This window comes from Tetrahymena thermophila, assembly GCF_000189635.1.
Source record: "Tetrahymena thermophila SB210 genomic scaffold scf_8254608, whole genome shotgun sequence".
NCBI lineage: Eukaryota > Ciliophora > Oligohymenophorea > Hymenostomatida > Tetrahymenidae > Tetrahymena > Tetrahymena thermophila.
In genome coordinates, this window is record NW_002476378.1 from 119,264 (window position 1) to 130,402 (window position 11,139).

An 11,139-nucleotide genomic window follows, 5' to 3' on the forward strand; every position below is an offset into this window, starting at 1 on the left:
TCATCCCCATTTATATTCCCTTTAAATTCCTTTTTTCAATTGTTAAGGACTGAATTTTTGATTATGTGTGAAAATCTATCTTACTCCCTCTGCAAGTAAAAAATAAATTTAGAATAAAATCTTTTTAATCATATTAAAAATCAATTAGTACTGGGCTCTTTTTTTTGTCAATAAATTTTAAAGCATAATGCAAACTAATGAAATTTGAACTATTTTATTATTTATTTTTTTTACCATTTCTTTATGAGTATTTATTAAGAAAATTATAAGACCTAATTGATCAAATAATGATTTTTAAAATATTTTCCAAAACACTCCAAAGATTCAAAAAATATTACAAATAAAATTTAAATAAGTAAACATATTTTATATTTATTACTTGTTACAAATACCTAATTTATTTAAGATAAAAGATATTTGATCGAAAATATATTCTAATTATGGATTTTTGCAATAATCAGAGGAGAAAATTGTTTTGATTGCTTGATAAAGATAAAATATCTATTAGCAAAAGAAAAAGTAAAAGCAAGATGATTTAGCTTTTGAGAGTCATAAAATACTAATGAATGTATAAAAATTAATGAAATTAAATTTTTTTTTGAAAGGTAAAAACTGAATTGATTTAAAGAATAAATTACATCCATAGAAATGTTATTTTCTGAAATTAGCTTAATGTAAACTAAAAAAGTCCTTAATAAAAATAATATATACAATTCTATGATTTTTACAAATACTTATAAATCAAAAACTAAAAAAATAATTTTAAATATCTTCATCCAGCGGAAGTCAGTCTAAAATAGCAAATTTTAAAAGTAGAAATATTAACCATGTATGTATGTATTCATAATAATTAGAAAAACATTTTTGCTAATGGAATATATTATGGTTCTTAAAATAAAAAGACTAATATTTTCATGCAAACCCCTCACAGGTAATTTAATTCACTGTAACTTAATTAAAAAGAAATTATCTAAGCAGTATAAACTTGCGTTGTAATAAAAATATTCATTAGTCTATTTAATACATATTATTTTATAAGTAACATATCAAAATATTGAAAGCTAATATATATTCTAATTTAAATTTTTAACATATATTATAAGTTTTAACTTCAGATACAGTTTGGAGAAAGTATCTTTTTTTAAACTAAAAATTTTGATTTAATACCATCTAATATTGTGATTTGCATATAGTCTTGAAAATGTAGTATATTAGGGTATTATATATATATAATCAAAAATGATTGTGCACTTCCTAATAACAAAATATTATCAACAGCAAAAATATTAAACCTATTTGATTTATTATTGGTAGATTCTACATTCTAATTCGAATAAACATAATTAAAATATAATCAATATTTGAAGAAAGAAAAAAAAATATTAAAGAATTATCATTAAAAAAATAAGATGAGAATTTTTAATGCAATATAAATCATTTTTTTTCATTACATAATTTAAACAAAAGCCGAATTATGTGGTGAAAATTAATGCTATTCAGTATTTATCAATATGTGCATAAAGCTGACTTCTGATATCGTGGGAATAGATTCTGATAGCTAGAAATGCTTATTTGATAGAGATATAGTCAAATAGGTGAATAAATGTTTTGATATAGAAAAAAATGGAAAAAGTAGTGTCTGCAAAAATAAATAAAATACTATGTGTGTAACTATAACTGAAGACATTTAAGATCAGTATATAGGGATATATAAAGATGCTTAAATGAATTTGATTTGCATAGAAAAACAAGATATTATTGATTAATTGAAAATAGACTCTCCTCTAAGTAAATATAAATTAAAGTGCTTTTAATAAATTTAATTAATTAATATATTTTGTATAATTAAATTTATTAGTTCTAGTCAATCTAATATTTGATTATTGCCTCAAAGATGACTTTTCGTTAGAGGAATTTTATTAAAGACCTAACAGTATGAAATGTAGTTGCAAACATTAGTATTATTTTTTATTTTTATTTATTTTTGAATTTAATACATAATAATTCTTAGGTATTGTCTATTTAATGACATCTGCATACCCATGGATTTTAATTAAAATGCAGCAAGGGATATTAATTAAAATTGTGCATAAATTAATAAAGAAGGGTAAATTTAGTCTTGCTTTAGCGACAAAAGTATTTGTTTACTAAAAAATTCAATCACATAAATAAATAAATGCACGACTTATTAGTCTATAGATGAAGTAATTGGTGTAGCGTTTATTAATTAAACTAATGAATGCATCTTTAAAGACAAGTACTAAGACTTAATTATCAATAAAAGTATTTAATTACTATCTTAATTATGTCAAATTATTAAATTATTCAAATATATTTAGATTTAGTTTTTTTGAAAAGTCCTTATTGTCTTTTTGAATCTTCTCATATCCTAAAAGTTGGAGATTTAAATAATAAAATCGTCGGAAGGACTTAATAATATTTGTGTGCTTAAGAAAATGAAGTATTTTCTGATGATAATAATTTAATTGAAATGTGTATTTTTGGGTAAGTTTTTAAAAATTTTTTCTTAAAGATTTAATTACTTACTATTTAATTACAATTAATTAGATTTTGTATTTCAAAATATTCTTGTGTTGGAATGGATGATTTTCAAAATATTTCTAAAAAGCATGATAATTCATGTTCAACTAACTCAGAAACTGATTTTATAGAATGTTTTTATTCTCCAGAAGCAAAATCGACATGTATTTTAGAGGATAATGGCCAGAGATCTTGTGAATTGATGACAATAGAAAATCCAAAAACTTTTGTAATTTTATTTTTTTGCAATTAACCTATTTAATCAGATATTTTTATAAATTTAGGGTGCTATTTATCAAGAAAACAATCAAATAGGAAAATGCATTTCTTAAGATGTACGTATTCCTAAATAGGATTTAGGTATTTTTTATTTTAATTAAAAAAAATAGTTTCATTTTAATAAATATGCTAAACTTAGATAGTAAAAATTTAAATTTAACATGCTCTGATGGTTCGTGTATTTTGTAAACTGTAGAATAATAGGGCCTTTTTAAAACTTTGAGAATTTTAAAAGATGGTGGTAGTGGTAGTGGTAGTGGTTAATAAGAGTATTATGTCTAATGTACTAAAATAACAAATACAGGGATAACTTCTACTAAAGATGACAATGGCTAATGCCAGGAAAGCTATCCTTCGTAAATATAAATTTCATGATGATATAATATTAACTTTATAATTATAAAATTTAGAAAAAAATGCCACAAAGCTAGATAATGTTTAATGAAAGATGTTTGTGTTGATATGTCTTAAGATACATCTCTACCTAATTTCGCCAAAGAAATAATAACTACTTCTTGTCTCCCTTATTAAAGTATTCTGGAAAAGGGATAAAAAATAAAGAGTTGTCCAACTGGTTTCTGCATTATTTAAGTATAAAGTAATTAAAGATATTGCTTTTAGCTAGGTGCTTACCTGGGAGATACTTAATATGTAGGATTAGAAAGTTTAACTCAAAGATGTTTAGCTTAGTTCGAAATTAGTTAAATAGGTAAATATTAACAAATAAATAAATAAATATTCACTTTAGTTTCTTCACTTTAAAGTTAGTTATGATGTGACACCAAATATAGAATAATTAAATTAAGATAAAGATTTATAAAAATTATGAAAACTTAATATAATTATTAATTAAATCAAAAGGTATTGATGAATGTGGAGATCTAAATTATTGCATATTCTAAATACCAATATAGTAATTTTAGAAATACTTACATACTAAAAAATATAAAAAAATATACTTTTATCAATTTTTTATCTAATTTAATAAAATAAGATCTAAATAGAAAAGATATTTATGCCATTCATTGTAATTAGAAAGCACTTAATATCCAGGAAATAAGGTTCCTGCAAAAAATAATTCAGGAAAATGCTAAGATCTATATTTACGTAAGTATTCACTTATTTGATTTAAATAAAATGAAAGTATGAAAGAATGATAAAAAGTAAATAATATTTTGGTATAAAAAATAATAGCCTCCACAATCAGTTGCGTTGATGGTTTTTAATGCATCAATGATAAAGGAGAATGTCAACCTTTAAGTATTAATCTACCGATTGCTAGAGATGTTAACTAAAAATGCTAGCCAGCATATACAGATTAATCTTTATATTGTACTGAAGGCTATTGTTTGCTAAATTAAGTTTGTCTACCTTTGTCAGTTTAGAATCCTGGGAGAGAAGATAAAACAAGTAAATGCCTCTAGGAAGGAGAAAAAGGAGTCTTTGGTGCTATATAATGTTTTCAAAGGTTTTTTATTTTGATTTTATAAATTTGAAATTTAATTTAATTTAAATAACTTAGCTTTTGTTTGACAGGTATTTCAGATGAGCCTCAAGATTAATTTTGTGCTCTAATAGATTATAAAATTAGTTCTTAAGTTGGTAAAAAGACTTTCAAATTTTTAGTTATAAATAATGAATTAAATAATTATTGTAGGCAGATACAAATAATCCCAAAAATGTGTAAAGGAAGATGACAATAATAATATAGTTAACAATTTTGAGATTGTAAAATATTCATCTATTTATAATTTATTTATTTTTATATTTAAATTTGCAAAAAGGAATATTGTTACAAAGGATAGTACTGTATGAGAAAAGATAGTAAAGGAATTTAATTTTGTTCCAAAGTATTGATTAATGATATTGTTTGTTCTGATGTAAACGGGGCATGTGTATTCTCTAAAGACCCTATACAAAAATGTTCAAACTGTTCATACACATAATGTTTAAATTAGTAAACTTAAAAATGTATTAATTTAGGAGCAGCTTACTGCTAAGATATTAATGGTATTATTTTAAATTTTTGTTTTTCTAAACACGAAATTTGTTTTATTATTTAGGATTTTGCTCTAGTTTTTAGTCTTTAATTAATCCACATTGCGTAGTTTGTCCTAAATATTATTGCTTAAATAAAAGAACTTAGAGATGTACTTATTATAAGTATACATATAACTTATAATATTCTTAAACTAATTGCCTTTATTAGTTTAGATAAGATGAACAATGCATTATGTAAGATATTAACTCAACTAACAAATATTAAGAGAATCTATGCATTGATAAAAATTATTTTTGTTTGCCAATAGCTGAAGCACATAAAACAAACAATTGTCTATTCTGTCCTAAATATTATTATAACCCAGGTGATGGAATTTGCTATTAAAAATCAAACAATAAAAATTACCCTTACTTTAATTTAGATATTTAATATGTATCTGAAGATTGTTACCCAAAAAATGATTGCTCAATTTCAAACTAAAAATGTCCGGAAGGGTAATTAATTTCTTTTATTAATTAATTATTTGCGAATTAAATTAATTTTATTTACTGTATTTTTTTATTCACACTTAAAAAAAGTTTAATTCAAGTTATTTCAACAAAAAAAATATAATTAGCATGCAAACCACTAAATTTTTGTATGGCATCTTGCTATATTTAAATATTTTTACAATATATAATTAATTCATTCTTTTATGTTATTTAAAAAAAGATGCTAGAAATGTGATAATCTAAATATGTGCACTTAATGTATGGAGGATTATTTCTTGTATTAAGATAATTAGACTTAAAATTAATTTTGTATTAAATGTGATACAAATATATACAGCAACATAAGCTATGATCCAATTTTAAGTTAATATGGTACTTAATTTTATAAATGTGTAGAATGTAACATCTAGAATGAAGACTGGTATTTATTTATTTAACTTTAAATTTTAAGATAATTGAATTAAAATAATAAAAATATTTATATAGGACTTTAAATACTTGGAAAAATAAGAATTGTGCTAAGATGGTAGTATAAATGGCAGGAATAAAAAGATTTACGAATAATTATTCTAAATTTTTGTACTACAGTATTGAAAAAGGAAATTCTCAAAATTTAGATCCAAATTAAGCTAATAGACAACTTGCTAACCTAATGATACAAAAAAAAGAATTTTCTCCTTTTGCATGTAAATAATATATATTTAAGATTAAATTAATATGCGCAAAATTACAAATAATAATATTTTTATATTAGGTTCTAATCTGTGTAAATTTTGTGATTCCAATCCAAATAAGAAACCATATTGCTACAGATGCATTGATTATTATTACTCTGACTAAAATGGTATATGTTAAAAGTGCCCTTTAAACTGCTAAAAATGTGGAAGAGCCCTATTCGATTAAAACTTATAACCTATCCTAATAGATGATATACCAAAAGAATATTTAGATTAAGGAATTTATGATTTTTCTAAATCTATATTTGCATGCATTTAATGCAATACCTAGTACACTGTTAGTTTGAATTTTACTTAGTGCGATTAATGCGGTTTATATTGTCTCGAGTGTGCTTATGGTATATTTACAATTTTTTCAACAAAAAAATTTTAAGAAACTATAAAAAATATAAGAATTTGCAGGAGATTTACTAAATTATAGAAAATAAAATTTTAGAAACTAAGTATACTAATTTTTAAAATGTGTAAAATGCTAATAAGGATATACATTGTCTTCAAATAGTAATTTTTATCATATCTGAAATAATATATTTTTAATTTTTTTTTTTATTTTTAGGAAAAGATTGCTATAAAATCTAATAATTGAACAATTGCTTAGATTAAGATTTAAATGATTCAATAAATAGTTTATCTTTAAGAACCTTCCTTGATAAATCTTCAACTGAATCAAAATTAAATTGCTTAAAATGCAATTACGATTCTTGCTTATATGATGGTAGATACTAAGAATGCATATATATGGGCTATTCACCTAGAAGTAATTCAGAATATTATTTTCTAAAATTTTTATTTATTATAATAAAAAAAACATAGTATTGGTAGATAATATAGATTTATTTATTTCTTTTTAACTAAAATAAACATTTTTTAATTGCAAATTTCTGAAGTATTATAATAACTTTTATAACTTCTATTATCATATAAATAATTATTAAGTTAAGTTTTTTCTTTCTTATTATAATTATTAACCTTGATTATAGGTTAGCAATTTTGATTATTAAATTTTTAATCACTAAAAAATGAATAGGGTATTTATTTTAAAATATTGATTAAATACTAAAAACCTTATTTCTCAATATTTTAAAGAGGGTTTCCAAAAATAAAAAAATTATTATTAATTAAATTCACATAATTTATTTTTTTATATCTTATTTAAGAAATTAATTTTTTAATTACAGAATTTACAAGTATTTGATTCTTTCAGTTCTATGAATTTTATTTAGTATTATCATAATTTACTCTAAAAACTATAAATAGTGTTTATTAATATAAATACTAATTAACTAACTTTGCACAAAAAACAAATCTCAAGATAAAATATTTTTTTAACTTTTTGAAAATCAAGTAAATCATTTTATTATTATACCAACAAAATAACCAAAATATAAATTGATTAAACTTTGAACTTTTAAAAAATCTAAAATATTTTAAAGTTTTAGTTAATTATTAATCATCGTTTTTTTACAATTTAAAAACTTTTAGATGATGTTTATAATTGTAGAAAGGTATAAAATGGTAACATTACTTATTACTCCTTAACTACATTAAATACTTGTATAAATGGATCTCCAGCTATTTATTAAGGAGGTAGTGTATCTTGTGATTTTAATACTGAATGCAAAAAATAGGTAAATATTTACTTATTTTAAGTGAATTTTATTAATGGTTAAATATAAAGATATATAAATGTCTTGAGTGCTTTGTCTCTGCTAATACATATTAATGCAAAGTTTGTTCTTAAGGATATGTTCCAAGCATTTTTGGATGTATACCTTGCCCTGAAACTTGTTAAACCTGCTATGAAGAAGGATATATTAACTTTTAAAGAGTTAATTTTACTAACTACATAATCAATACACCTTAAACCACAATCAATTTTTCTTTATAATAAAGGCTTAATTATAAAAACGTTTTTATGATAAAAATGAAGTGCTCAGATTGTAAATTTGGTTCTTTTCTTGATTATACACAATAAAATTGTTAAAAACCTTAATGTGGTAAATACTGCCAAAATTGTATTAATTTTAAAGATAGTCCTTTATGTATATCCTGCAATTACACAAAACTTTTCAATCTCATAGCTCCTATTTAAGGTTATATATCTAAACTTCATTACGGAACCAATTTTCTAAGCAACTTCTAATAAATGGTCACATTTGATTCCTTATAAAAAAATTGCTAAATTTGTCCACTTCTGTAAATTTTTAAATTTATTTAATTTCCTTTTTTTTAAATTTTTCAGATTTTATTATTTTTTGTAGATAAATCTATCTAAGATATTCACTTAAATTTATTTCTCATAATAATTTATAAAATTAAAATAGGATTTTGTTATAAAAATATTTAAAATTAAAATAATTATTTTCTTAAATAAAATGACGAATTTTTAATTTCAAATCATTTTCAAATAGAATTTTAAAATAAATTTTTGGAGAGAGATCAATAAATTTTTCTTTTTTTAATTTATATTATTAAAATAATTTAATATTTATTAATAGTTGTGAAACTTGTGAAGATAATAATTTAGATTTAGTTTTAGATCCTTTAAGTTTGTATAAAGTAAAATGTTATTCATGTAAACAATAACTACCAAGTAATTATGGAGATATGTAAAAATATGAAATCAGATATGATAAAGCTAGAAAGAGATGCATTTATTGCTTAAAAAATGATAATGGGTGCTATTTTAAGAAAAAAACTGAGATTTTTGCAGAGTGTGGGACAGCTAGCCAACCGTTAGGTAAAGGTACGTTTGATGAACCACTTAATTTATATAGAATAAATGAAATAAATCTTGATAAACTTATAATAAATGAACCAGAATTCGATATATCTATAGTTTACTATAATGAACTTCAATTAAGAGAAATTGATTTTACCATCAATTTCATTGATAAATCAAGAATTTGCGATTAGGACTTTGCTTTAAACATCAACACTAATATAAAAAATAGGATTCCTTCAATTTAGACTCTTTCTATCACTTTAAATGCAAACTAATCAAACAGTTTAACAGATTATGTAATGTTATAAAATGATATAGCTACTTTTAAAGGCTTTAGCTCTTTTAAGATTTAAAATATAAATCTTAAGCCAAAAAATTTGAACAAAAATTTCGGTTTCAAAATATATGAAGAACATATAAATAACATAGAATTTTAGAACACAACATTCTTGTGTTAACGCTAATATATAAACTAACTTTAAACTTATTTTTATAATTTTAATGGGACCTTTATCATGAATAATACTTTGTTTAATAACTGCAGCTTTTATTAATAAACTCTTATAAATGTTCATTCATACTTTAACCATACCTTTTTAACTTACTAATTGACAAATTTGTCTATCTTCTATTCTGATTTTTCACAAAAATCTAAGTTTATTTCAGTCGATAGTCCTAGCGATTTAGAAATTTAAGATTTTAAATTTATGCATGGATCACTCAGTTATCAATCACATGTTTTTGCCAGCTATTATTAAGGCTAAGAAATTACAAGCATTTCTAATGTTGCAAACATGCTGTTCTAAAATTCTACGTTTTTAAGCTATTCTTAAATATTATAGGGAGAAAGATTTATGTATTTTTCTCTCATAAACTTTACTTTTGCAAATTCAAATTGCTAGCAAAATTAATATTAAAAAGTGAAAATGTAGTTGTTCTAAGTAAACACAATAAAAGCATAAAATATAATAATTTAATCAAATTATTTTGAAAAAGCGCAATTCATTTAATTTTCTCCAGTACTTGATTTCTAAGATTAAATAATGATTAGCATAGACTAAATTTTAGTGTTTAATAATACATTTAACTCTTTTGAATAATTATTATTTAGTTATAGCGGTAAATTTAAAACAGAAGTGATAATTAGTAATTTTAACATATCTTAAAACAAATACAGCTAAAATTACAACATATACTATATTTAAGTTAGATAGACAAATTCATTATTATTAAGTAATGGGAATATTAATGAGCCATAACTTATAACAATCATATAAGCTTTTGGAGTAAATAAGGCTTCCATATAAACAATATTATTTGGAGATAATTTTAGTCAAAGCACATCACTAAACTTGATAAATATTTAAGACTTGATACAATAAATATAAATGAAAAGTGTAATATTTAATCAAATCATTGCTGATGAGATATTATTTATTGTCAGTTAATTAATTACTGACTAATTTGACCCAAATCAATTTCAAGCAACTTTCAATTCAATTACTTTTAATTAGGTCATTCTAAGAAAATTAGCAAGCATTAAACTTAATATACAAATTTTTAGTGCTGCTTAAATCACAATCTTGCAAGGATATACTAATATGAATTATATATAAGCTTATAATACAATTCAACCACCTATAAATCTTTAAGTAAAATTTTAATTTAAAACCAATAAAATTATTTATTTACACTTTTTAAATTTAAAAAAGAATTAAACCTTTTATTCTACAGTAATTAACTTGAAAAATGTAATTGGGAAATTAGAAATAATAAATTCAAGAATAATGAATGCCTAGAATCATCCCAACCATAATCTTCTTTATATCTAAGGAAGCTTAATTTAGATACAGTACTCAAATTTTACAATACTTGCAAATTACCAGCAAAAATTACAGTTTTTAGGTGGCAATAGTAGTAGTATTCTAGGAGGTATAGCCATGATACAATGCTCAGCTTTAAAAATATTAAGCAGTAGTTTTAGTGGTGGATTGTCACTTTAAGGAGGAGGCTTATACATACAAGCTATTTCACTAGCTAATATTTATATTTATTAAACAAATTTCACAGAGAATTGGAGTTTTTCTTTAAGCGATCCTAAAAACTCTAATGGAGGAGCTATTTACATTAATTAAATGCAATAAAATTTAGGTGTAACCCTTAGATTTATATAATGTCTCTTTTCTAATAATTTTGCTTATAGTAAGGGAGGAGCTTTGTATGTGTCTTCCAGTTATAATAAATTTTATTTGAATTTGCTCTTATCAAACTTTACAAACAACTTTTCATCAGATGGAAGTAGCTTATATTCCTCTTAGAAAAAACTTACAAATATAGTGTAGATATAGCAAACTTATAATTTAT

At 22.3% G+C, this 11,139-nt stretch overlaps 1 protein-coding gene across 1 annotated transcript in view; it reads left to right on the forward strand. All coding sequences in view use genetic code 6, as the record gives it.

The window, feature by feature from the left end:
* Window positions 1–1,511: 1,511 nt before the first annotated feature.
* The window catches only part of TTHERM_001010049 (hypothetical protein), a gene marked incomplete at both ends in the record, with an annotated part of 9,831 nt that continues 203 nt past the window's right edge, over window positions 1,512–11,139 (forward strand). Inside the window, 25 exons of the mRNA XM_012798033.1 lie at window positions 1,512–1,788; window positions 1,859–1,958; window positions 2,012–2,283; window positions 2,340–2,505; window positions 2,569–2,770; window positions 2,826–2,901; window positions 2,960–3,176; window positions 3,231–3,529; window positions 3,682–3,733; window positions 3,815–3,927; window positions 4,015–4,288; window positions 4,343–4,422; window positions 4,478–4,548; window positions 4,605–4,830; window positions 4,884–5,316; window positions 5,534–5,734; window positions 5,800–5,999; window positions 6,068–6,388; window positions 6,444–6,551; window positions 6,607–6,807; window positions 7,533–7,678; window positions 7,729–8,246; window positions 8,549–9,071; window positions 10,290–10,427; window positions 10,488–11,139. The exon at window positions 10,488–11,139 is cut by the window's right edge and continues 203 nt beyond it. Coding sequence (XP_012653487.1) covers window positions 1,512–1,788; window positions 1,859–1,958; window positions 2,012–2,283; window positions 2,340–2,505; window positions 2,569–2,770; window positions 2,826–2,901; window positions 2,960–3,176; window positions 3,231–3,529; window positions 3,682–3,733; window positions 3,815–3,927; window positions 4,015–4,288; window positions 4,343–4,422; window positions 4,478–4,548; window positions 4,605–4,830; window positions 4,884–5,316; window positions 5,534–5,734; window positions 5,800–5,999; window positions 6,068–6,388; window positions 6,444–6,551; window positions 6,607–6,807; window positions 7,533–7,678; window positions 7,729–8,246; window positions 8,549–9,071; window positions 10,290–10,427; window positions 10,488–11,139 — 5,866 coding nt within the window. The remainder of the gene's footprint in view (window positions 1,789–1,858; window positions 1,959–2,011; window positions 2,284–2,339; window positions 2,506–2,568; window positions 2,771–2,825; window positions 2,902–2,959; window positions 3,177–3,230; window positions 3,530–3,681; window positions 3,734–3,814; window positions 3,928–4,014; window positions 4,289–4,342; window positions 4,423–4,477; window positions 4,549–4,604; window positions 4,831–4,883; window positions 5,317–5,533; window positions 5,735–5,799; window positions 6,000–6,067; window positions 6,389–6,443; window positions 6,552–6,606; window positions 6,808–7,532; window positions 7,679–7,728; window positions 8,247–8,548; window positions 9,072–10,289; window positions 10,428–10,487) is intronic.